The sequence below is a fragment of the Amblyomma americanum genome, chromosome 3 (genome assembly GCF_052857255.1).
Source record: "Amblyomma americanum isolate KBUSLIRL-KWMA chromosome 3, ASM5285725v1, whole genome shotgun sequence".
NCBI classification, from domain to species: Eukaryota; Metazoa; Arthropoda; class Arachnida; order Ixodida; family Ixodidae; genus Amblyomma; species Amblyomma americanum.
In genome coordinates, this window is record NC_135499.1 from 156,487,541 (window position 1) to 156,513,296 (window position 25,756).

The following is a 25,756-nucleotide window of genomic DNA, read 5'->3' on the forward strand; positions in this document are numbered from 1 at the left end:
TGGAAACAGTGAAGGGAGCCAGGGTTTATTGAATGGTGAGAGAACCTGGTCGCATGTATTTGTGGCTTCCTTCTTAGTGTATGGACGAAATTTGCATTTCTTTATTTTCTTGCAGCCAACATCCCCCTGTTCCTGTACCCTTTTCTCCACACCGTGAGCAAGACACGGCCCTTTGAATATTTACGACTCACAAGCCTAGGTGTGATCGGAGCTCTAGTCAAGGTGAGTGCGAACTAGCACAAGCTGTAATGGGCAGCTCAGTGCAGAGCTTACTACAACTGGCGCTTTGCAACCTTTTTTGCTAATTGCAGACAGCATTCAGAAGCACTTGTTTGTTCCATGCTTTGGTTGATCATTTTGCATTAACATTTAGTTTATTAGCAGCGGTGCATTTGTACTGTTTCAGTAGCCAGTCGGTGCACGCCTGTATGAGTGCGGGCTTGCAAATTAGCCTTTCCTGAGCTCGCACTTTGGATACTCGTAGTGGTGAACAAACTGCAGTGATTAATTGTATGATTGCTGCAGCTACAGAAGTGCAGTGGCCTAGGTGGTAAGCAAGCTTCAGGCAATTGATTTGCAAGCAAATGCGGCAGCTCTGGTTTCCGTGCTAGTTTGGCCTCTGGTACTGTGTAGCATTGGCTTTGGAGATGGCATTTTTTTGCCTTGTGTTACTCAACTGCCCGCCTTTCATTTGTTCTTTGAAGGTCTTCCATCATTGTGTGGGCAGATGCATGCAAGCATTGAGCTCAGTTTTGTCCCTCCATCACATGAGTAAAGAGATCAGAAGTGACACTGCAGCTGCCACATTCCTGAAAACAATGCAGTGCAAAACCACATTTGCACTCGAATGCTGTACCTTTTTCGATAGTGCAGTGCACTGGCATCTTGGGCAAGCTGTGTCAACAAGCAACTTATTGAGTGCACGGCTTCTTTTTGGAGAAAGGAGTGTGGTGTTGCATTTCAGTGACCTCTTAAGTTTGGAACTTGGCATGTCCATCTTAGGGCGTTGTGCTACTGAGCCGGAGGACCAGAGTTCAATCCAGACTTTGGCGTTTTGATAGAGGTGGGATGCAAAAGGCACCTGTGTGCAGTGCGATGCCAGCATATGTTATAAAAAAAAAAAAACCCAGGTGGTCTAAATGAATCCGGAGCCCTCCACTGCGCCGTCCATCATAGCACATGTGCTACTTTGGGACATTAAACCCCACAGTTCACAATTTACAATCATCTGACATGCTCTTGTGAAAGCGAAGGTAAGCAAAACAGTGATCCATTTAGGCAAGAGCAAAGCTTGCCTCGGTCACTAACAGCTTGCATTCCTGCACTTAGATCATGTGGCCGCGCTATGCTTACTTTCAGCGCCCCTGACAGGTTCACAATGCACATGCTTTACCTGCTAGGCCATTGTGAGGTGCTGTTAGTAATGAGTTATGCAAGCTTGTTGTGACCGGCTGCGTAGTATGCTTATATTCACAATAAAGCTGTGAGCATGTGGGTATGTTGTGGCACTTGCAATTGCTCTGTACAACTGACTCCTAATTTTGTTTCTTTATACAGAACAGTTTTTTTGTAAGCTCTGTCCATGTCTTGCCAGTGGACGTAACTGCATCAGGATGGGGCCGATTCAAATGCAATACCTGTCTCCTGGAAAGGAGACAGGTATTGCACCTTTGAATTGTCACCTCTGAATTTTTCACCTCTGAATTTTTCACCTCTGAATTTTTCACTTCTGAATTTTTCACCTTTGAATTTGTCACCTTTGAATTTGGGTTTTGCATCTTTGATGCAGTGCTTTATGCCATCTATACAGGGGCCCTTGAAGATCTGCTTAATTACAACAGTGCTTAGAAAGAACCTCTCAGTTGTGCAGTAGACCGTGTTTCTATTGCATCTCCAATTGAGGCATCACTTCGTGAAAGCATGAAAATGAATTGCAGGCTGCGGCGTTGTGCTGCATTGTCGGATATCGGGCTACATGCTAGGGCAATGCGTACAGATGATGCAGAGGGCCTCCCAGCGATTGAGTCACTGAAACGGCAGGCGCTTTGCAGTTGTTTGGCTATGACTTGGTGACTGAAGACGAAGACGGCTTCCCGCAGACAAGGCTATGGCTTAACGGAAGGGAGCTGCCTAACCCCCTGGCAGTGCTGCACAGGTTGACACCAGCACTGTGCGACAGTGCTGCCGAACGCCTGCGCGCCGCTCGTTCTGAACACCCGATATTTGGAGCGCAGTCCCTAAATCCTTGTCGCTCCTGAGCCGCGTGCCTTTATGCAGTGTTGAGTTTAAATTTTGCTTCTTGTTGTGTGCTGTTGTTGTATTGCCATTATGTTTTCCACTGTTTGAAGGAATAAAAGTGGTCAGCATTGTGTGCATATCTCTGAAAAGCAACAGGTACTCGCATGGCCTCGTGGATGGCCAGTGAACAAAAACAAGTATATATATTTCAGTGGCGTGGCTTTTTGGGCTTGTTGGTACATAGTTCCAATACACTGTAGCGCAGCAAAAGACGAGGACACGAGAGACGAACACCACGAGCGCTAACTTCCAACAAATTTTATTCTCCTGAAGCATCACATTTATACACCAGAAAACAGTAATCACACGTGCGAACAGTATCAAATTCTTAGAAAAACGAGCTCTTTATCTGAGAGGAGAATGGAAGGTGTGCTTACACACGAGCATCCTGACCTATTTATCTTTTCGGCTTCAATGATTTCGCGCGTTAACCTTTCTCTACTTTTTCCTATTACAAGACTTTTATCAAAGAAAGGCTTATAGGGTTTTGACTTGATAAAAGTCTTGTAATAGGAAAAAGTAGAGAAAGGTTAACGCGCGAAATCATTGAAGCCGAAAAGATAAAATAGGTCAGGATGCTCGTGTGTAAGCACACCTTCCATTCTCCTCTCAGATAAAGAGCTCGTTTTTCTAAGAATTTGATACTGTTCGCACGTGTGATTACTGTTTTCTCGTGTATAAATGTGACGCTTCAGGAGAATAAAATTTGTTGAAAGTTAGCGCTCATGGTGTTAGTCTCTTGTGTCCTCGTCTTTTGCTGCGCTACAGTGTATTGGAAGTATATGTAGCTGCACCGCTCTCATGTTTGCTAAAGCTATTGTTCACTGGAGGTACGTTTTAACAGCACCATAAATGAAAGAAGCTGGCCTAGCATAACTTGTCAGTGGCTATGCTCGTAGCCTGCTTACTGTAAGCTGCTCAGCGTTTTGCAAGTATTAGTCAAGAAAAAGATTTACTTTTTGCCATTGAGCAAGGCTTTTTAGAAGCTTCATGCATGCTGTCACATTGTGTTGCTTTCAGAGTGCATGCATACAAACCTAAAAATGCACATGTGGAATGCTCACTCCATTGTGGTATAGTAGTGGGAAATGTGACGTCAGGGTGTATAGGTAGTGTAATATCCCCCCCCCCCCCCCCCCCCCCTTCCACTTTCGCCTTTCTGCCATGTCCCTGGTGCAGTGTGCAGTTTCACTGCTCATATCAAACATCTGAATGCCATGCTGAAAATAGAGCTGCTTGCTGCATATTCTTGTTTAGTGAGACAGCTGTAAACGGTTTTTTTTAAGGTACACTGAAGACAAATCAATCTTATGTTTGTTCTCGGTTGTCTGTAAAAAATTGACTCCTTCTGGCAACGTTTATATTTGTTTCACAGCAAACTGTACATTCTTTCCTAATAAAATTAGATTTGAAAACAACTTTTTTTTTTCCTGACATTCAATTCAAACTTGTAATGTCAGTAATGAAAAATACTCCATGATCTAGCTTTGCAGATCTGCATACACCTGTATTGTGCCATCACAGTTTGCTTTTGCGAATAGCCAGTAGCTGCAGTAGTTGTATTTCATATGGCCTTTTGGCCCGAAAGCACTAATCCGGAGGTTCTGAGCCTAGCAAAATCGTCTGTGTTTGTTCGTACACCTCGGGAGCATAGAAAAAATAAAAAATCACATCAGTATCCATGACAGATCAGCTTCAAAAGCTGCTGCGTTAAACCACTAGGCTAGCGCCACAGCCAAACATGCCTCGTGTTAAACTGCAACACACTCTCGTACTTTGCATTGCATGTTGTATTGATCAGCTTCCATCTGCTCCGTCCCACGGCACTGCACGCTCATCGCAGTCTTCTGCGTAGCACAAATCCATGCTTTTGCCCCACCGTCCCTGGCCTGTCCGTCGACCTCCCAAATCCGGTGCCTCCACATACTGGCAAGCTCAATGTTAACGAGAAGTTGCCAACGTCAGAGAAGTCTCGGCTTCTGGCCCTCTTACACTCGTTCGGCGACTATTTCGGTCTATCGTCCAAAATCGGTCAGACAGTTACCAGGCATCACGTTGTCATTCAGGACACGGAAAGACCTGTGCGACAGCACCCCTACTGAGTGTCTTCAGCAGAGAGAGATGCGATTCGGAACCAGGTCCAGCAGATGCTTGACGATGGGATCGTACAGCCCTCAACAAGTCCTTGGGCGTCTCCCGTTGTGCTAGTCAGGAAAAAAGATGGGACTTTGCGTTTCTGTGTCGACTGCAGAAAGCTGAACGTGACAAAAAAAGACGTTTATCCTCTTCCCTGCATTGGTGACGCTTTTGATCATCTTCGCCACGCCCGGTACTTTTCGTCTATGGACTTGCGAAGGGGTTATTGGCAAATTGAAGTTGATGAATGCGACCATGAAAAGACTGCCTTTATAACTCCAGATGGTTTATATTCAAGGTGCTCCCATTCGACCTCTGTTCTGCACCCTCCACATTCCAAAGATTGATGCATACTATACTCTCCGTCCTCAAGTGGCAGTCTTGCCTTGTCTATTTAGATGATGTAGTTGTTTTTTCTGAGACATTTCCGGAGCATCTCGACCGCCTTCATACTGTCCTTCAAGGCATCCGTTCTTCTGGCTTGTCCCTTAAGCTGGAGAAATGCCACTTTGCTTTTGACGAGCTGGAATTCCTAGGTCACCGTGTCAGCTCCGATGGCATACACCCTGACCGTGAGAAGACTACTCCTATTGCGGCATTCCCAACACCTACTGACAAGTGCTCCCTTGCTGATTTTTGGGTCTTAGCGCTAATTTTTCCAAGATCGCTGACCCCTTAACTTGTCTCGCCAAGGAAGACGTGGCATTTGTCTGGGGCCTGGAACAACAAAATGCGTTCGCGGTGCTTCAAAGACGTCTGCAATCGACGCCGATATTAGGTCACTTTGTCGACGGCACCGCCACCGAAGTTCACACCAATGCGAGCAACGTTGGACTTGGCGCGGTCCTAGTCTAATGGCAGGACGGTGCTGGGCGAGTCATCGCCTACGCAAGCCGCACCCTGTCACGCTCTGAAAAGAACTATTCCACCACGGAAAAGGAATTCCTCGCAGTGGTGTAGGCGCTCGCCAAATTTCGACCGTACCTTTACAGCCGACCATTCAGGGTGGTGAGTGACCATCATTTCCTTTGTTGGTTGGCAAACCTCAAGGACCCTTCTGGGCGCCTTGCCTGGTGGAGCTTGAGTCTCCAAGGGTTAGACGTCACTGTAATCCACACATCCGGCCTAAAGCACACCGACGCCGATTGTTTTTCGCCCAGTACCATCCGGCCTGTCTGACTCCGATCTGAACGACGACGCATTCCTTGGTGCTGTAACAGCATCAACTCTTACTCAACTGCAGCGAGACGACCCGGAGCTTTTCCCACTCATCGACTACCTTGACAACCGCATGTCACACCCACCTCGCCGTTTCTCACGTGCGCTGACCTCGTTTTCCCTCCGCAAAGGCATCTTGTACAAACAGACCTTCGCCGCCTCAGCCCATGCATCTCCTTGTCATACCTGTCGCTCTTCGTGCCGATTTCCTTATCGCCTGTCACGATGAACCATCTTCTGGGCATCTTGGCTTCACTCGCACATTGGCCCGAATTCGCCAGAAATACTACTGGCCCAAGCTTGCGGCCACATGCGACGGTATGTCAAATCTTCTCGTGACTGCCAATGGTGAAAGACACCTCCCCTAAAACCTGCCAGCTTCCTTCAACCTGTTGATTTGCCTAAAGCTCAATTTCAGCAAGTAGGGATGGACATTTTAGGGCCGTTTCCTGTGTCATCACTGGGACAGAGGTGGATTTTGGTCGCCGCTGATTACTTATCATGTTATTGGGAAACACAGGCGCTCCATCGAGGCACTGGTGCTGAAATAGCTCAGTTTTTTGTCGACGTTCGCAAGGATTGATACAGGCATGGCAGCTGCAGCGAAGCAGAATTTTCAGCGGTTCCACGCGATGTCGTCATGTGGCTGTTTGCGAAGTGCAGGATTGCGCTGCACGACTATGTTCGAACGACGAGCTGTGGGACCGCAGCACCGACCACGACTGCAGCGCTAGTGAGGACGATGGGGAAAGTGTGGACGAGTATTCCAGTGACTAATATGTTTTCGTTTTGGAATGTACCCACTGGCGCTCTGGCGCGCGGCAGCCGATAGCGGCTGGCGATTAGCGGGCGTCGCAGGATAGTGCTATCGCATTGTATTATTGTCACAACTACCGCTCGTCGACCTCGTCGACCGGCTGTCTGGCACAAGCCGTCGAGGCACAGGGGCCGCTTTACGCTTCCCTGTGGCCTAAAGGCGAGTGTTGGACAACATTTATTTGTAAAGGTCGGTCAGCCCGTGCATAGTACACGTGTGTCGGTGCGTCGGTGATTGAGAAGGAACTCAATGGGTTGAGGTTTCTAAAACAAACACTTTACTTGGCGGCAAGGAACAACACAACAAGGTAAAAATGAACAGAGGGAGTGGCAGAAGGAACAATACAAAACACGAAATGCGACAAGCACGAGACACACAATACAGAAGTTAATCCGTCCAACTACATCAAGTACAATAGAGGCGTACAGTGCATTAGATGTACAAAATACAACGTTACATGGAGAAGAAAAGAAAAAGTCCGGCGGACAATTCACATATGGGGGCCAAGGTGATGACTCCGGTTCGGGTGGCTGTCGATGCGGCGATGGCTTAAAGGCGGCGGGCCTTGTATGGTAATTCGGCCCTCAACGCCGGGGACACACCACCCAACCTCTTTTGTTGCCTGTCTTCTCCTGACTGTCCTCAGATCCCTGCAACTCGGACAGGGCTGGTGGCCAGCACACGGTTTCCCTCCCATCACTGGGATGCTTTCTCTGTTTCTCTACGTGGGGACAACGGGGCAGAGGGGACCCAGTAACCCGCGAAGCTCCCCCGTAGCGCGCTGGAGAGCCACGCCTTACGGGAGGGCAGGAGAAAGCCCACAAGACTTATGTCTTCTGTGACAGCCGTCGCCGAGCCGGCCAGGCCTGCACGCTCGAGTTTCAGCAACCGGCGCACCTGCACCACCGTCCTTTAAAACGCCACGCTTCCTCAGAACTCCACTGTGGGTTTGGTTTGCCGATAGCCGATCTCCGAGAAAGATCTCGACGGATCCCCCGCAAGCAGCCGTGCTACGACCCTGTTACTGCTCTACGTGAGCCCTCTCCTCTACTCTCTCCCAATGGGCCACGTCCCACTGGTCTGTGACAATTATTAAAGACCAAGTGTGCACAACCTCCAAGGTTTTTTTTTTTTTTTTCAGAAATGTGATGTGGGGGGGTCGACTTATATTCGGGTCGACTTACAATTGTGTAAATGCGTTATTTTGTATGTACTCGCCAGTATTTGCTCACAGATGGACTCCTTTCTTTTTTATTTTATTTTGAGCAGACGGATGAGCAAGAAGTGATCAACTTTCTCCTGTCTACGGAGATTATTCCTCTCTGCCTGCGGATCATGGAATCGGGCAGTGAGCTTTCCAAAACGGTAAGGCTGCTTCGCTTATCTGCAGTCACAAAGTATAGCTGTTTAGGAGAATAAGTACTCATGTCAAGCTTCCAGTTTCGAAGGCCAAGATTGTTTGAGGTCACTCGTGAGTTTTTGTTTTTGGCCAAGTTTTGTTGGTTTTGGTGCCTTTTGTGTCGTTTTTGTTCTCCCTCTTACTTTGTCTGTTAAGCGCACAGTTGTTTTCCAAATATTATGAACCAACTAACTCGTCAAAAAGTGTTACTTGGCCAAGTAATAGGGCTTCAAAAGAAGCCATTGAGCTAAAACGCAAAAATAAGCTCGGAAGAGTATTGCGCAGGTAGAACAGGTTTCTTGAAAATTTCTCGGAATACGCTTTGCTTGATGTAGCTGCATTGCAAGTAGTATTTTAGCAGCATTGTAAGTCTGTTAGCCAGATTTAAATCCTGCCATACTGCATGTGGTAAAGACAGCTTCGGTTTTGAAAGCCTTGTTAAAAACAGATCAGAGATGTAAAGTTAAGGAGATGATATAAGCTTTGCTGAGCTAGTTTCAGAGATGATTGAACATATTGCGGTCTCTGCTTTGCAGACTGGATGGTCTATGACAATGACGTGGAGCTTGCATAGCCTGTTCATGCCATTGTTAACTATGCTGGTCAATTAGATATTTTAAACTGGTGCGTAGGTCAGCCTGTAGGTTGGCAGTACACTTATTCCGCCTCGTGAGTGCATCGTGCAATGCACTCACGTATGTGAGTGTGGGTGTACCGAATTTAATAGCAGTATTACTGAAAGTTGGGTGTGTTGTTGAATCTAGATATTAAAAAAGAGCTAAAGAAAAGACACAAAGGCAAGAAACACAAACAGACAAGGGATCCTTGTCTGTAAATACGTGGCACACTTTATTCGGTGACACCTCTTATATGCACGTTGGGCAGAAACATGGCCCTTTCTTGGCGCATGTTTCCTCCAAGTGTGCATGCATAAGATGTTGTCGAATAAGGTGTCAGGGTGTCCACCAACTGGGAAAACCGGGAATTCTCAGGGAATTTGGATAATCTGGAAAAACTCATGGGATTTGTGTTTATATCCGGGAAAATTAGCTGCATTTCTACATAAAAGGAACTAAGATCGCAATAATGCGGACTGGCATTGCTCTGATTGTCCAGTACGGTGTTACGCGTACTCTTCTCAGCGACCGCTGGCCTCCCAACGTTGTGCTGTCAAGTGGAGCATCCCAGCAAGGCGGCAAAAAGCTTCGCGGCACCAGCGGCGCTTTTCGAAGCGTACTACGTCAAAAGCGGCCACTTTCCCGCACTTCCCAGGCGCTGTGGACGACAGCAGAGTGCGCGCTTTCTACGGTTCGCACGTGCGCTGTTCGGCGGCCAGTGGCCTCTCTTTGTTTTCCTGAGTGGACAGCTCCAACAAGGTGGCAGAAAATCTGCGAACCAAGACTTAGTGAGAACTTGCGATGGTCCCAAATGAACTCTTCCTCCCTGCGCATCTCCGAGCCGCCACGGTGGTTCAGTGGTTACTGTGCTCAGCTGCTGACCCGAAAGACGTGGGTTCGATCCCGGCCGCGGCGGTTGAATTTCGATGGAGGCGAAATTCTAGAGGCCCATGTACTGTGCACGTTAAAAAGACTATGCAGTAAATTAATTGGGATTACGTAAAGCACACGAGAGATAGGCATTTCATCACTCGTCACCCCAGTGCAAGAATCTTTGAGCTAGCGTCAATTACAACGAAGATATAGACAATTAAAAATTACGCTCCTCCTCTCCCCCCTCAACTGGTACACGCGGGGCATCAGACAAAAATAAAGAAAACAGCTCTGGGATTGGGCCCCTCCCATGAATATGTCATCCACTGACGTTCCTTTTGCAACTTCCGGTTGTCGCTCCTAGCACCCCAGTAGCAGCGTCGGCGGCGTGATTGCGGCGCGCGGCGGGTTTCTTTGCTTGTCGTCTGTTGTAGTTAGCAGTAATGGACCCGGACCTCGAGGCGCGACTGCTCGCTCTTACGGCCGCGATGGGCATCGAGCCCTATGTGTTCACGTTGTACCGGCTGAACGCCAGCGACGACAGTAGCGACTCGGCGAGCCACTGCGAGTGGCTCCGGAACTCCCGACAGAAGGAGGTGGCAGAGGAAAATTGAAACCATATGCGTGAAGGCAATGCCCTGGCCCGCGCTTGTGCGAGAGGGTCGCGCGGCGGCACGAGCAGACGATTTTCACGGCTACCGGAAGTGTGCCCGTGACGTCGTGGCTGCCGTGGCTCCAGCGAATGACAGCGTGTGGTGGCCTGGCGACGTCATGGGTATAGTGACGTCTTTTTTCACGATTTTAGTTTCAAAATCGCTCACTACAAGCACACCAATCGGCCCATGAATTTTAAAAAACACGGTTTTAAAAATTCATAATAAATTGCCGGCTCAGTTCTGAAGACTCATACTTGGTATGAATGCTTCTTAGCATCATTTCTAAGCATTGAAAACATTTCAAGAGACTTTTTATTCGTTGCATAGTCCCTTTAAAGAACCCCAGGTGATCGAAATTTCCGGAGCCCTTCACAAAGGCGCCCCTCATAGTCTGAGTCGCTTTGGGACGTTAAACTCCCGTAAATCATAAAATCAAGCATCTCCTTGATGAGAGCGTCCATTTCTGCCGCAGGGGGTGCACGCATGCGATGCAGGCGGCGCAGCTTTGGGAGAAAGGGAAAAAGTTTCGCGCCTTTTCGTGATCTGCCGACGCTAGCAAAGCAACGAATTCTGTCCATACTTAGCGGCGCCGTTTTGAAACTGCTTAGTTTTATTGACTGCTGTGGTGCCGCAGGCAAGCTGTGTCCGACTTGTCAAGCATGACGGCCTTCAAGTGCACTTTCGTCCAGGACAGGACGGATGCGAAACATTGCGAGTTTGCAGCCTGAATTAAGCCCGTCGAAAGTAACCCGAACGCAGCGTACTGTGCGCTGTGCAGAAAGCAGTTTTCGCTCAGCACCATGGGAAGAAGAGTGGTGACAAGTCACGCTGAAAGTAAGAAGCACCAGTCACCAACAGGCCATTACCGGAACTGGGACACCCTCTGTAGCCTCATTTTTGACACCGCTGATGACCGTTGTGACTAATGCCGGGCCAGTGCAGTCAGTTTCTGCGCATCCTTCAAGTGCTTCAACTACTGCGTCGGAAGTCCAACCTGAACATACAGCAAAGGATATCTTTCAGCGTGACTTAGAGGTCATAAATGCTGAAGTGATGTGGTGCCTCAACGCTGTTATGACACGCTCATCACTCCATGCTGCCGCGGCATCGGCTTCTCTGTTCCCTTTGATGCTCCCATCATCAGCTACAGCCAAGAAAATGCAGCTTGGCAATGACAACGTAGGATATATTATTGCCTATGGCCTTGCACCTTTCTTCAAGGAGAACCTCACATCGGAAGTAAGCCAAGCCTCTCACCTCGTCGTGGCATTTGACGAATCGTTAAACGAAGTTGCACAAAAGAATAAATGGACGTGTTGGTTAGCTTTTGGTCGGATGCAGAGCAGAGCGTGAAAACGCACTACTTGACATCATGCTTTCTGGGGCGCACGCGGGCGGAAGAATTGGTGTCCGCTTTTAAAACTTCCACAGATGGACTCTCCTGACAGGTTGGCAACTCGTGGAATTTCTTCGTGCTTTCTACAACTTATTCAAATGTGTACTTGCCCGATGCGCTGAATACGCACGCATAACTGGGAGCAACATTTACCCTATGAAGTTTTTTGCTTCATAGCTGTTTCACTTCTACAAACTAAGGTTTCTATAATCTGCAGTTCGTCTGTATAGACTTGCTGAGAGAGAATCGCACTTGTGACGCTAAAGTTCAGGTTCCACACCATTGCGGTTACTAGCAGTAGATAGAAATATCTAACATTTGAAAATATTTGTTTCTGCATGCATCTTTTTTTTAGATCGTATTTGAAAATGTTCAATTCAATTTGCAGTTTGTTTTAGCATTTTTTCGAAGATATTTGATTTGTTAAAGGGACACTGAGGAGAACCCTATCAAATTTTTTTCGTTAGCAAAATCTGATAGTTCGGCATTTCATGGCTTTGTTGCCGCTTGTCCGGCAGCGAAAGATGCATTTATTTCAAAGAAATTTGGATTCGAAGTTGAAAAAGTTATTCCCGCCGCTCCGATTCAAACTCGAGAACTCTTGTGACGACACGGGAGAACTCTTATGACGTCACAGGACGGAGTGACGTGAAACTTGAAGTAAACGGAGACTCCGTGATTTCTGGCGGCTAGCGGTGCGGTCTAGCAGCTGCCGAAATGAAAGCTACCGCCGCCGCACGTTGAAGGCATCTATCGGGGGTCGCTACCGTCGCTCTGTTTACGTTTGCACCGGCGTCTTCCCAGCGTTGCGATGGATCCCGTTCCCGCACCCGACAGCCCCACAGAGCGTGCGATGCTTTTGAGGGAGCACGGCTAGGTTAGGCGCCAGTGGGTCGTTTCCCCCTTCCTCAGTGAGCAGCCGTTGCAAACTAAATATCATAATCCCAGTGCGGGGAGTCGCGAGGCTCCAGGACAAGGTCGGCGCGTTGCGCCCATCGGAGGCTGGCCGGGGCTTTGGGGCCAACGGATTGGGATTCCTTGAACGGCGCGGTTGCACGGGGCAGCAGGCGGCGTCGAGGCCCACGGTTGCAAGGGCCAAGTTATTTATTTATTTTATTGCCACAAAAAACGGATAGGTGCTCAAGGGCGGTCGCGTTTAAAGTGGGCGCCTTGAAACTAAAGCCGACGCACGACGCTTCAACGGCTTCCGCTAGATCCAACGGGTCCACTGGATCGGGCTCTCTCGCCCACTTGCATGTACCTTCAGATGTGTACCGTGAATGGATCAAATTAGCCGAGAGCTCGAAAAGAACAGCTCCGCCCAACTGCCGAAGTTATTGAATTACGTCACAACGCGCACCTCGCCGCGGAGCCGAATCAGTCTGGCCGGGCCGGCGGCGGCTGGCGCACTCGGCGCGAAATATAGACATGCTCCAAGTCTCCCCGCCAGTGCGGTCAGAGTGCGCCGAAGCCGCCGAACGCGTCGGAGGTCAAGCGCAGTATAGGGTCGCGCTTTGGCCGACGTGACGGCGCCGTGCAGCGTGCGCGTGTTACGCCGGAGCATAAACGCGCCTTAACAGAGCCTGCGCTTAACCGCTAACCAACGTATTCGGTGGCGGCATCTATGGCAGCCACTGAAACCCCCCGCCCACTCACTGAATAAAAAAAAATCCTATGCCGAGGTTCGGAATCGAACCAGGGCCTGTGATGTTTGAGGCGGATACGCTACCACTCTGCCACAACGGCTCAAGCAGCAATTATCAATAAAGGCGCATCTAGTGAATGCACTCTTCTGATGCAGAAATCTCCGCGCTTTCGCTACGTATATCCTGGCCTAACAGAGCTAGGCCATCAGCAATTTTTCTGAACTGCCTTGTACCTTGTCTCCCGTCCCTAATAAAGATTTCCGTTAAGTAGTTTGAAGTTGACCGGCATTGCCGGGAATGTTTTGCCGGGCGAGCGTGCGAATACGCAAGTGCTGCCTTGTACGATTACCGACCATCGTGCCATCATAGTTTTTCATCGACCGTGGCGATCATCTGACAAGCCTTAACAGGCTCCTTCAAAGGTTAACTAGCACTTGAAGCGGCACTTGGAGTTCCTCTGCTGTTCGGCACTTGTAAATCGACGCGCGTCAAAAACAAAACCACAGGGCACGCAAAGCTCATATACGCGAAGCGCTTTAACAAAACGAAACTTTCCTGGCCGCCTGTGGTGCCGCCAAGCATCGGTTTTCTTTGCTTCCAACATTCAGGTTGCCTTTTGTCTGCCTTCTTTATGTGATAAAAGTGCACTATCGGTTTTAAAACAAAATTTACTTCAATATTGAACCACGCAATCTTCCTTTGTCAGCCTCACAGATTCCCGCCCCATGTAGGAAGGAAAATTCCTCCAAGGTGGCGTCTCTTGTCCTACGACGTCACCACGCTTGTACTTGCGAGTTTGGCCTGTGGCGGTGATACCTGTATTTTGGTTCCTGCTGTTTTCTACCTTATAAGAGCTTTGGTTTCAGTAAGAGCGGCGTTTTTGTGATCAGGAGCTGGTATTCTGTCGACACAAGCCAACTTCAATTTCTCCTCAGTGTCCCTTTAAGCATTTTGCTAATCTCTCCCCTTTTTCTTAAAATGAAATAAACACTACTCCTTACTATTCAAGTAGGATTAAATCATTGTTTTTATTTTTTAACATTCTTACTGGAGAGTGATACTATCAGGTGGCTTTGTGCCAGCTTGTTTTCGCGTAAAACAAAGTACTGTGTCACTGAGGGAATTTTACAAATGCACTCGGGACAGGAAAACCCTGGAAAACTCGGGGGAATTTGGAAACATCAACTTTGTATACATCCGGAATAAGGTATGTTGTGTGCTTAGCGGGTGCTTGTCACTTCTTTGCATGTTTTGTACTTTCGTATGTCATTTTTTCACTGTTTTTTTAATATGAAGTTGACATCTCTTATGAATGCCCAGCAGCACTGCAAGTGACTAGTGGTGACGGCTGCTGTGAGGATTTTGACTAGCATATGCATGTAGTGGGTATCGAGGCTTTGAAGCTGGACCCTGTACTGCTAAAGTGTTTAATTTTGTACGAGGCCAATTTGCAAATATTAAAAAAAAAATGATGCAGTAGCGAGTTTCGGCATTCCTTTGCCCCTTTTCATTTAATCTGCAAGTTGAGTTGATTGATGTGGGTAATGCCATTATGTACTTGCGTAATGAGCCCATTTTTTCCCCAGAAAATTGTCAGTTTTGGGGGAGGGTCAATTACGCAAGAGAAAAAGTTGCAACAGACCTCCGTCCCCGTCCTTTCGTTATCAACAAACGCACGCAGTCAGACGTGTTCATGCCGCTGGTGTTTAGTATCGTTCACTTTGACGGGATCCCACATTTTTTTGGTAGTTGGCAGCGGCGGCCAGTCGCGGCGAGATAACGTGAACAGGCTGAACACTGGCCCTGAAGGTCAGGTGCATGTCTTTTACACGAGGTTAAAAGAACACACAGGATGGCTGCGAGTGTGTCATGCAAATGTTTAAGCCTTAGCTCAGGGCACATGTCTTGGCGCTCTGCCAAGTTTGCTGAGCATGCCCCCCCCCCCTTCTATTTCTCTGCATTTCTCTGCCAGGTGCTCTCCTCAAAAGATTAACAAGGGGTGATGTTATCGGTGGGCAGCATCTCAGCATCTTTGCGCGCTGCTGAGGTCTGCGCTGCGGACAGCACGAAAACTGAGGAACCCTCTACAAAAAGCTAAAGGCTAAAAAAAAAAGTAAATTCTGGACGGCAAAAGTGGGGGTCAGGCTCATTATGCGAGTATATGGTATATGTTGAAGGTCATACTAGCGAAAGTTGGCCATAGTAGCATTGCTGCTAAGCTTTCGAAAGTGAATTTGATTCTTGTAAAAGTCATATTCTTTTTCCTTTTTGTCTATGGTGCATTTCAGGTGGCCACATTCATTCTGCAGAAAATTCTGGTTGACGAAACCGGTTTATCATACATCTGCCAGACATACGAGCGCTTCTCCCATGTGGCAATGATCCTGGTGGGTTGTAGATTTATGACCTTCATTTGGCCATCATTTGCACATTTAGTTTGCAAGGTTTGATAGCGGGATAAGCATTTTTCTCCGCATATTTGCGGCTGACATTTCAAACCACTGATCCCACCCTGGGATCGCAAGCACTACTCGGTGCAAGTGGACCACAGTGGTCTAGGCTCTTGGGAGCAAAGGAAGAACACCTGCTGACAAATGGCATTTATTGCCACTGTCCGACTCTGCAGCAGGGCTTCAAGCGAGTGTTTGTCCATGCTAAGGCAGTGGAGACACTCTGAAGCCACTGCGGATGAGCTGGTCAGTTAAGCTCCCCTGAGGCTTCGTCGCACGGGCAAAGAGCAGAGCTGTGTGAAAAATCGGAACATGATCACTTCTCAAGGCTGTAGAAGATAACCTGTTTCCCTAGCTTCTGCGTAGGCACGCCATCCATGGCACTAGTCCTGCTGTGCTGCAAGCATCCTGCCTTGATAGTTTAGTTAAAAAGGGAGGACATACTATTGCAGGGAAGCAGAACTTAAGGAGATTTAGGCGATTCCCCACAAGTTTGTTTCTTGTGACAGACAACTCTGTTTGAATTCAATGGATAACAGGGCTGCTGTGACCAATTTTTCGAGCGGCAACACCAGTGTCATTGCTGCGATGGCATCACTTTTTGCAGGGCAAGATGGTTCTCTCTCTGGCTAAGGAGCAAACTGCACGGCTGCTGAAACATGTGGTCAGGTGCTACCTGAGGCTCTCCGACAATCCAAGGTCAGTTTCGGTGTCTGATATGCTTTCTTTAGTGCTCTTGTGCGGGTTTGGCGGTGGTGTCCAACTACAAATTGAGGCAGTTAAACGCCTTACCTTTTGTGAAAACCTCTGCTGATTTTAAGGAAAGGAAAGGGCCATAACTGGCTCCTTGGGTCAGTGGATACCTCAACCATGCTTTGAGGTACATGGTGGTGGTGTCCACCTGCAAAAAACAGTGTTTTCACGTATTTCGCACTTAGCAGTGCAAAACCGCCAGCCATTTTTTTGCTATTTGTAAACCAGTGATTTCTGGCGAGGGCTGTGTAATCGAGAATGCTTAATGCTTTCAGTGAATTGGCTTGTATTGCTCGTAGTATGAACAGCCCTACACGAGTGGCAGGAGAAACCGAATTTAATTTGTTTCATTGCACATGTCACCGCAAACAAAACTTGCAATGATCAGGTGTGGATTCGTTTCGGTCACTTAGCTCGTTGTCTCCAGAATGTTGTTTGCGAACAGGGTGACTGGGTCGTAAGCTCTGCAGTGGACATTGTCTCACTCGCCATAGCCAAACAGGCAGCGAGAGTGTTCATGAGCAGCTGTGCTCCTTAAAACCATAGATATTTGATTGCTCTCCCAGATTTTGAGTTTCAGCCCATTTCACTTCAGTTTTTCAATCATGCAATACAGTGCGACGTTTGCCCCTACATGCATCCGGCAATAAAAACTACACACAATAACTGTGAGCACGACACTCACCGATGGTAATAGTTCACTCCATCGAAGCATGGTCGCCTGCTCGCAGTTGGTTGTTGCAGCCTCTGGTGACATATCACATACGAGGATGAACAGCAGGCGCACCCCCACGCACAATTTTTAGGCTTGGCAGATATAAAACGAGCGGATAGCACTACCAGAGATCATATGATGTTCCGTCTGCAGCCCGCATATTATCAGCCCATGATGACGTTGGCAGTAGTCAGCACTCAGGTTAAGGGGGGACGCGCGGTCTTTGGGACCAATAAATCGCGAAAAAATCGACTTTTCAATTCGGTCATAGTTGGATAAGTCTCATCATTTTCCTTCTTAATTTCAAGTTCCATGGTTGAATACCGCGTAGTTTACGAGAAATCGACTCGCAAAGATGCAATTTTGACAAGAGAGCTCGCGAAAATAGGTTAGAAAATGCCCGTTTTGCGTCGCGTGTCGCGTCAAAAGTGGCCGGCGCAGCTAGGCGACGTTGAACTCTTTTGAAAGAGCAACGCCTCAGCTTTCTTTCCCGCCAGAATGAAAGGTCTACTGCGATTGGTCGCCGAGAAAAAGAACAAATATAAATGCGGCAATGCTATTGGCTGTTGGACACCACGTGGCGAAATTCAAACGCCTCATTGGCCGGCGCCATTTTTTTGAAGGCTTCGCGCTCGTCCTGCGACGCCATTTTGAAAAAGACCGCCGTGGCTTGAAACCGTATCGGAAGTTCGCAGCACGCATAAGTTTGGGGAAAAAACGTAAAAAATGCCGCAGAAAGTAAGCGGAAGACACAAGTTCGTCTGCAGTGATGTCAACCAGCATGTCAACCAGTGATGTCAACCAGCAGCAGCGTAGTGCCTGAGCGTGAACCGGCGGATGACGCGACCTTGGCAGCCGTTCCGGCGTTCGTTCTGAGCGCGGTGCGTATCGCGGCTGCAGAGGATGACGGAGAGCCGGAGGATGGTTTTACTTAAAAGTGATCGGAAGAGGGATAAGGGAATAACGAGGCACAGGAGGGCAATTCGGCGGTCGTGATAAGCGCATGTTTACCAGCTTCGGCGTCTGCCTTTGACACGGAGCAAATTGCGGGCTCGGGCGAGATTGGCAGCAACGGTTCAGATTAGACATATTTCTGCCCAGCGCTGATCGCGAGGATTGCGAAGCACGCCGATGGTAAAATCGCCAGTTTGGCAGCAATTTCCGCAACCTAGCGCAAGATGTGGACGCTAGCGAACGAGCATGTAGACGCCAACCCTCCATTGCCTGCGGAGCTACCGATGTGGTCGTAGATTTAGTGGCGATCGACAGACTGCTTCACAATACAGTGTGCACCCTCGAAATCATTTTTGCAGCTTGCTAAGCGGCGGCAACGGCAAAAATGTGATTCAGGCTATTCACTATGCGCCTTCTAAGCTGTTTGTTTTGGAAAATTAAGCACTGTAATGTGCTTACACAGATTCAAAATGTTTGATTTCATTTTTTGCGTTTTTCTCAGTTTCATTTTCTGCACCACCCTACACACTGCTGACAAGCTTTTCCCGGCTTTGGTTCGCTCGATTTTCACCATTCTTGTTTTATTTGAAAGCTGAATGAGTGGACCTTGCAATAAAACCATTAACAGCACTCTTAATAAACTGTGAAAATATTAAACGGCACAAATAAAAATCACTTTTTTCCTTGCCACTTTTATGGGAACTTCAAAACTTTGTAACTTTGGTTACAGAAGGGCTAGAACACTGAAAGTACCCTTATTGCAAGCATTAATAACAGTAGAATCCACTGGGATAAAAATTATTTGAATCTGATTAGCCAATTTTTTCAAAAAGTTGTCAGAATAATTTTACCGAAATTCTTGAATTAATAACAAACGACATATTATACATATAAATGGACACCATATTTGAAATCAGCACACTAAAATATATAATAACTGAAGTTTTCATTATGCTAAGTCCAATATTAAAAATTTTTTCTCTAAGACCCTCTTCCCCCCTTAAACAAACCTGGCAGCACCCACCTATCAAAACTAAAATCATGTATATATGCTAGTTTGATACCTTTAACCACAATGTTTAATTTAAAAATACTAAAAACTGGGTCCTCTTATGATGTTGAAGGCCTCCAATTCTGTAATATTGTGTGCTAAAACCAAAAATTGGAAAGTTTATTAGTTAGTAGTTAACTAATCGTTTCTTACCTCCCTACTACTACGTACAGGCTGTTTCACACTTAGAGGGAAACTGGGAGCGCGTGGCTGCCGACAGCGGGGGAGAATCAGCTGCAAAGACACATGCGCAAAACAAGCACGGCTGGTTGCTCTTTCCGCACATGTGCATTGAGGCATCAATTCTCGCTGCCTCTCGCCTGCAGCGTTACTCGAAGCGCGGCGGCCACGCGCTTTCAGTTTGTCTGCCATCCCGTACAATCTACGTGCACAGACTGCATTGTGGGATATTTCATGACTTTTTAAAGAAAATCTGTACAGCTTTAATAAAACACACGTGCTAATTAATACCAAACAAAACGGCTCGCCTAATATTGTCTTTCTGATTTCCACTATGTGTTCAGGGCCCGTGAAGCTCTCCGGCAGTGCTTGCCGGATCAGCTGAAGGACAGCACATTTGCGAGCTGCCTGCAGGACGACAAGTCCACCTCGCACTGGCTGGCCCAGCTCCTGAAGAACCTTGAGACAGCCCCCGTCACAGACCCACGGCTCACCTACCAGGGGAGTCTTCCCCCTCAGTAACTGTGCAAAGAGCAAGGTGGCAGCAGTGCAGAGCAGTGCAAGCAGTGGAGGTGCTGGGAGGGATCGAGAAGTGGTCAAGACATCGTCGGCTCATCAGCGAGCTGTACTACTTTTAAGTCACCAAGGGAGACACTGGGGCGGTGCTGTAAATTGGCAACTCAGTTGACTGGACTGTTTCTTGAAAATTTTCTGGATCAGTGAGACGGAACGACCTGAAATTGTTAAGACAACTGCAACAATTGTCTTCTTTAGTTGTGTTTGGGCGATTGTTGTTTGCAGGCTGTGCTGACTTACCAGTGTTCTGTCATCCCCGCTTCTGCACCTGCTTAAAAGCCTCCCATTCTCATTCATGACTTCAGGGCCTTCAGTGTGGTCAGAATGACATGGCAAGCTGTTTGTACTTTGTCGCAGTTTGCTTTGGGACTGTGCAGACTACTAGTCTGGCTTATTTCAGATTAGTATTTCTTAACCAAGCTAGTCTGACACTGAAGCCAGGGCCTGTTCAAAGCATGCCCCATCAAAACTTGCACTCAGGAGCAGTGTACATTGCCTGTTGGTATCTGCTTGTCATGTGGCACTTTAAATTCTTTTCCAGCCTCAAAGATTCTTTAATGTTTTAAGCTGTGAATAAAATGTGTGCCTTCAGTCGGCACAGTTCATTTTATTGGTTTGTAGGGGGGGGGGGGGGGAATTTTTTAGGCATGAATGTTTGCTATGTGGCAGCATGCCATGGGCCTTAGTGCATGCTTGCTTTATTGCCTTTCTTGATGACCTGTCCTAGGCCACTCTGCCCTTCGGTGAGAATAGTGTCTTTCAAGTCCGTTGCGCCACCTGCCTCTACTCCTCTGCAGTAACGCAAGAGGCTTGTGCCATTCATCATTTACAGATGACGTAGTTAGGACTGAGTGCTGGATTGTGGGGCTGATCAAATCTGTCCTCCTCCTGTTTGTACATAGATGTCAGAGAATACTTCTTACATACCTTACTCGAGAGATTCAGGAGGGGAGCTCACTATATCTTCATTGTACAGCCTGTAGTTTGAGCACACATTCCTCGCTGATCTTCTCTTTCACCAGGGTAGTGGCTGTGTTGGGGGAATTTGCAGTGGACCCTGTGCAAGCAGCTGTGGAGTGTGCGGCTCTTTGTGTTTGGTGTGTCATTAGACACACGCCTACACCTTTCCAGTGAATCTCTGCTCTCCCTTATGTTATACCTTGAGTAGCCAAACTCAGCCAGCAAAACTAATGGGAAGTGGTATGAGATGGTTGTGAATGAAGTTGTGTATTTTAGGTTGAGACCATGGGCTGTCCTGGTGGAGGTTGCAGTGAAGATTAAAAGGGTTTAGTGCCAGCATCTCTCTTCCATTCAACTTTTGCTGCTGATTGTGAGCCTGTTGTAATGTGGCATTAATCGTGAGCATGTGTGCAGGGAAAATTCCGTGTGGATCTGCAAGTTTAATGGCATGAGAATCACTCCCAATGAAACTACCTCGTAGCCACACACTTTATTGATGTGGGGGAGGTATCGTTTTCCTAATTACCATCATGAAAGATCCAGGACAATTTGCGGAGGACAGCATTGCACTTCTTTTCTTGTTGTATAGCTGGTCATGTTTGGATATCAAAAACAATGCTTGTGATGAATCGCTTTTTTTTTTTTCAAGTATTTGAGCTAATCATAGCCTGATGAAATGGGGCAGATGCAAAAGGATGCCATAGTCAACTGGTGCCGCCAGGTATCTTGCCACAAGTCCCCAGAAGACGAGTATGTTTGTATCTGGAGCGTTTGTATCAGTGGACATCGTGCATAGTAATCGCTTTCAAGGCATTTGCTTGGCTATGAAGACGCAATTGTGAGGGCCATGCCATAGGTGCTCTAGGGCAGTTTATTTGCATGATGCTGTTTCTTTTTTTTGCATTTTCTATTTTATTTTCTATCTGTGCAGCTATGGCAGAAAGAAAGCTGATACTTTTGACTTCTGATTGTGCACTGTTACCTGTATGCAGGGATTGCCTGTTTCAGATTATGGAGTTTTTTTTTTGTATTTGTGTAAAAAGATAGTCGTGAACAATTTGCTTGTATTATGTACACTTTTGTGTATTATGCAGCTGCATGGTCTACAATCAGTGACACTCCTGAGTCAGTCTCCTCTCGTATGCTTTCATGCTCGCTGTCTCAGGCTTTGAATGTTTTGTAAAAATACCTTATGACTCGCTGTAGTGTGCTCTTTTCTTTCATTGTGCGCTGGTGGCCTTTTTTTATCTTTTTGTTCATAACTGAGGCAAGCCTCGTTCGGCAGATGTAAGCCTCAGACTATGCTGTGCTTGCCCAGATTTACACAATATCTTCACGGCAGTCGGTGGTGAATTGTGGATAAAACCCATTTTTAGCCATAATTATATTAACTTGGGTGTGAATGGGCTAAATGTACATAGATGCAGTGTGTGCACTACTTCATGATCAAAAGTTGTGGCTAGTACATATCAGCACCTGTGAAATTATGCACAAGCAGCCTACAGTAGTAAGAGCCAAGGGCAGAGCTTTGTTAGCTCAAAGGCTGTCTTTGTTAGGCTTTTCTCCAGGTGCGGGCTAGTGAAGCAACTTGTATATGTATATGCCATTTAGCCAAAGGGACACCGTTTGTGCTCAGACTTACGAAGTTTTATATTGCTGAACCAGGGCACAGCATGAGAGGGCCTTGATAAAATCTGTACAGCATGAAGGACTTGTGTGCGTGCACTCGTGCATGGAGTGTTGATTGCAGTGATCATGTGATTTGTTTCCGTTGACTGTGTATGTTCAGCAGGTGAAATCGACCGGTGCATGGCATTTTTCTGCAGCTTAGTATTTTCGTATGTTGTCAGTGTGTGCGATGACCTGGCACTTGTTGGTGTTGCATGAGATTTCTGTGCACTCTTACCAAAGAGGCTTTTGCCACTGCCGTCAAGATGCCATATAGATTGGGAATGAATTGTGACATTTGTAATTGTGTGACAGGGAGTGAAGTGGCAATGGCTTTAACACTGAGAGCTTAAGGGACTGCACAGACAGCTGTGTCACAATTTGTGAGTTTTCTTTCCCGGAATGCTCAGTTGCAAACCAACCCATGTATCAGCACATTTGAGTTTCAGTAAGAATCTCGCAAAAAAAAAGGCTGTTTTTTTATTTGTGCTTCCATAAGCGAAACTGAATGACATTCATGCAACTTGTGCTTGTAGATAGCTTTTTTCTGTTTCATGCTGAAACCGTATCGTAATTTCTCTTGGGGTACAATGCTAATATTCACTGTGCTGATCTCTTAGCCTCGCATGATTTGCTGGGACACTGCATGCTGTTTGTTTCAGCTTTATCTGCATGGGCTGTACTTAATCATGATTGTTTCGTCACAGTGACAAGAAAGAAAAGCCTAGTGCAAGTAAGATTCATTACTTTTTGCAGAATGTGGCACATTTGGTGACGGGAAGGTACTAGCATTTGCTTCTTGTGTGGGGTGTACATAAATGCACAAATGTAGTTTAGCTACCTGTTACTCAGTTGTTTGATTGTTCAATCATCCGATGAAACTTACTGGTGGCGAATTTGCTTTTTTTTTCCTCAGCTGAGCAAAGATGTTGGAATAACGCATTTATTGCATACATTTTTTTTTAAATATGTGGTGTCTTGAGGTGTCTGTGAGAAATTATGCCATCCCCTATGGGGTTGAACTTTATGGCCATTCCCTTCCGACCGTCATAAACGTGTGGCAGGCGTGGAGTGGAAATTGAATCATGAATGCCAAGGTTTGCTCCATTACCAGGCTGTGCCACTTTGTCATTTGTGATGTTCAAAGTACAAAGGTTGGTTTTTAAAGAGCAATAAATTGTCTGGTACAGGTCAGTCTTGTCTTATAAATGGTATATGTGATCGGGGGGAGACTTCATTTGCTTGCTATGTGCAAGCATGCCACTGCAAGTTCCTTCAGGGAGCAATAGAATGGCATAGAGAGAACATGTGGGTACTTAACCTTGTAAAAAAAAAGTAAGCCTGTGATTATCATTTTTTTTTTTGCAGCCTGTTATCTGCAGTTTTTACAGCTGTAGAGAGAGTTTAGTTCAAAAGTGAGGGCTAGTGGGTTCAGTGTAAATAGATTAAAGTGACAGAGTGCCCAGTTAAGGCGTTAGCTGTATTAAAATGTTAGCATCTTAACTTAAGAAAATTAATGTAAAGAACAGTTGTAAAGCAATAAAATGGAAATGCAACTTGTCAGTCATTCTTGTGGATTCTATTCAGTTGAATTCTAAAATATATGAACGAATTGTTACCGTTGAGTTGTAGGCAAGCATTGTAATGTCAGTAGCTTGAAAGTGTGTATCTAGGCTGCAGACTTGTGCTGTCCCGGGCTATAGCCCCTCCACTGTTTAGAAACCTGCACAAATTGGGTACTAAATTTCCATACACATAAACGCATTTTTAAAAAAAATCAACTGAACTTCTGATAAGCAGGCTTAGTCTGGGAGTGCTAATGCGTGCCCTCATGGGAAAAACGAGCCTACTGTTGGTGAAGCCGCATTCTGTTATATGCTTGTGGCAGAAACGAGTGTGCGCGAGAGCCAACGTAGCCCTGCTTTGGCGACTAAAGACCCGCGCTAGCAGTGACCCCTCCCTTAAGCCCTACCTTTACAGACTCTACAAGGGAAGGAAATGACACATAGCGCCTCTTGTATGAACGCTCAACAGGCAGCGCTTATTCGCTGTGCAGCACCTTTCTATTGTTTTTCTTCAATTATACTTTCAGGTTGTTGGTCACTTTGAACTACCATTGCTCCTCTGGGTTATTTCTATACCTAGTCGCCGCCAGTGTTGGGGCTGCCCCCGCAGAGCCAACCCAGGGCCTTCAATCATGTTCGCAGTGACTACACAAACGTCTTTTATCACTGCACTCCCTCCTGCTCGTGCTGCTCAGTTGTTAAATTGAGCAGTCCGTGCACAAGGATAGTGTTTGATGATGGCCTCCTAGCTGCCATCGGTGAGCTGGGCCGCTACACTACCGTACTGTGTCGCCAAAAGTAACCAGACAACAGAGTTTGCTTTTCAGCCGTATAATGGAGCCTCTATGGCATCCCTAAAAGCCAAAAGGTCTCAAAAGGGCCCGGTGAGGACAATCTAATGCTTAAGGGGTGTCATAAGTGCTCCATTGCTTTGCTAACAAACAAATGATATTGCTTGGTTTGTTTTGGCAGAGATACCTTGGCATATTTAGTAATATTTCAGTACAGGCTTTTGGAGATAAAAGAGTACTCCTCATATTGTTATTGTTAACGATGTTTTACTTACATTAGAATGTAGCTCAGACATGTTAAAGGGACTAATAATAATAATTGGTTTTTGGGGAAAGGAAATGGCGCAGTATCTGTCTTGTATATCATTGGACACCTGAACCACGCCTAAGGGAAGGGATAAAGGAGGCAGTGAAAGAAGAAAGGAAGAAATAGGTGCTGGTAGTGGAGGGCTGCGGAATAATTTCGACCACCTGGGGATCTTTAATGTCCACTGACATTGAGCAGCACACGGGCGCCTTAGCGTTGTGCCTCCATAAAAACTCGGCCGCCGCGGTCGGGTTCTAACCCGGAAACTCCGGATCAGTAGTCGAGCGCCCTAACCACTGAGCCACCGCGGCGGGTCTTAAAGGGACTATGAAATGATATTTACTGTGGTTAGAAATAACGCACGAACTGTCAGTATTCCACACTCATCACCACACCACAAAAAAATTTTAATGTAAGTTCATTAATACTGAAAATATCGGCGATTAAAAATTATGCGCTTCCTACCCCACCTCAACTCAAACACGCTTATGTGCCATAAAAAAAGCCATGGTGGCTGAGTGGTTATGGCGCTCGGCTGCTGGCCCGAAAGACGCGGGTTGAATCCTGGCTGCAGCGGTCGAATTTCGATGGAGACGAAATTCTAGAGGCCCGTGTACTGTACGATGTCACGTTAAAGAACCCCAGGTGGGAAATAGCAGTGAAAGTTCACTGTTGTTGATGTTTGCATTATGCCATGGATAAAGAGCGCATGTGCTCCAAAAGCTCACTC

At 46.8% G+C, this 25,756-nt stretch overlaps 1 protein-coding gene across 2 annotated transcripts in view; it reads left to right on the plus strand.

Moving 5' to 3' along the window:
• Rcd-1 (Required for cell differentiation 1) overlaps positions 1 to 23,557 on the plus strand; it is a 31,499-nt gene extending 7,942 nt beyond the window's left edge. Inside the window, exons 5-10 of one of the 2 annotated variants that reach the window (XR_013313356.1) lie at positions 116 to 222; positions 7,739 to 7,834; positions 15,345 to 15,443; positions 16,114 to 16,205; positions 19,504 to 22,671; positions 22,712 to 23,557. Coding sequence is in view for 1 of the 2 variants with exons in the window: in XM_077658479.1 (XP_077514605.1) it covers positions 116 to 222; positions 7,739 to 7,834; positions 15,345 to 15,443; positions 16,114 to 16,205; positions 19,504 to 19,681 (572 nt within the window). In the remaining variant the exon portion in view is untranslated. Of the gene's footprint in view, positions 1 to 115; positions 223 to 7,738; positions 7,835 to 15,344; positions 15,444 to 16,113; positions 16,206 to 19,503 lie in introns of both variants that reach the window. The other variant, XM_077658479.1, reaches the window with a different exon arrangement.
• Positions 23,558 to 25,756: the final 2,199 nt, after the last annotated feature.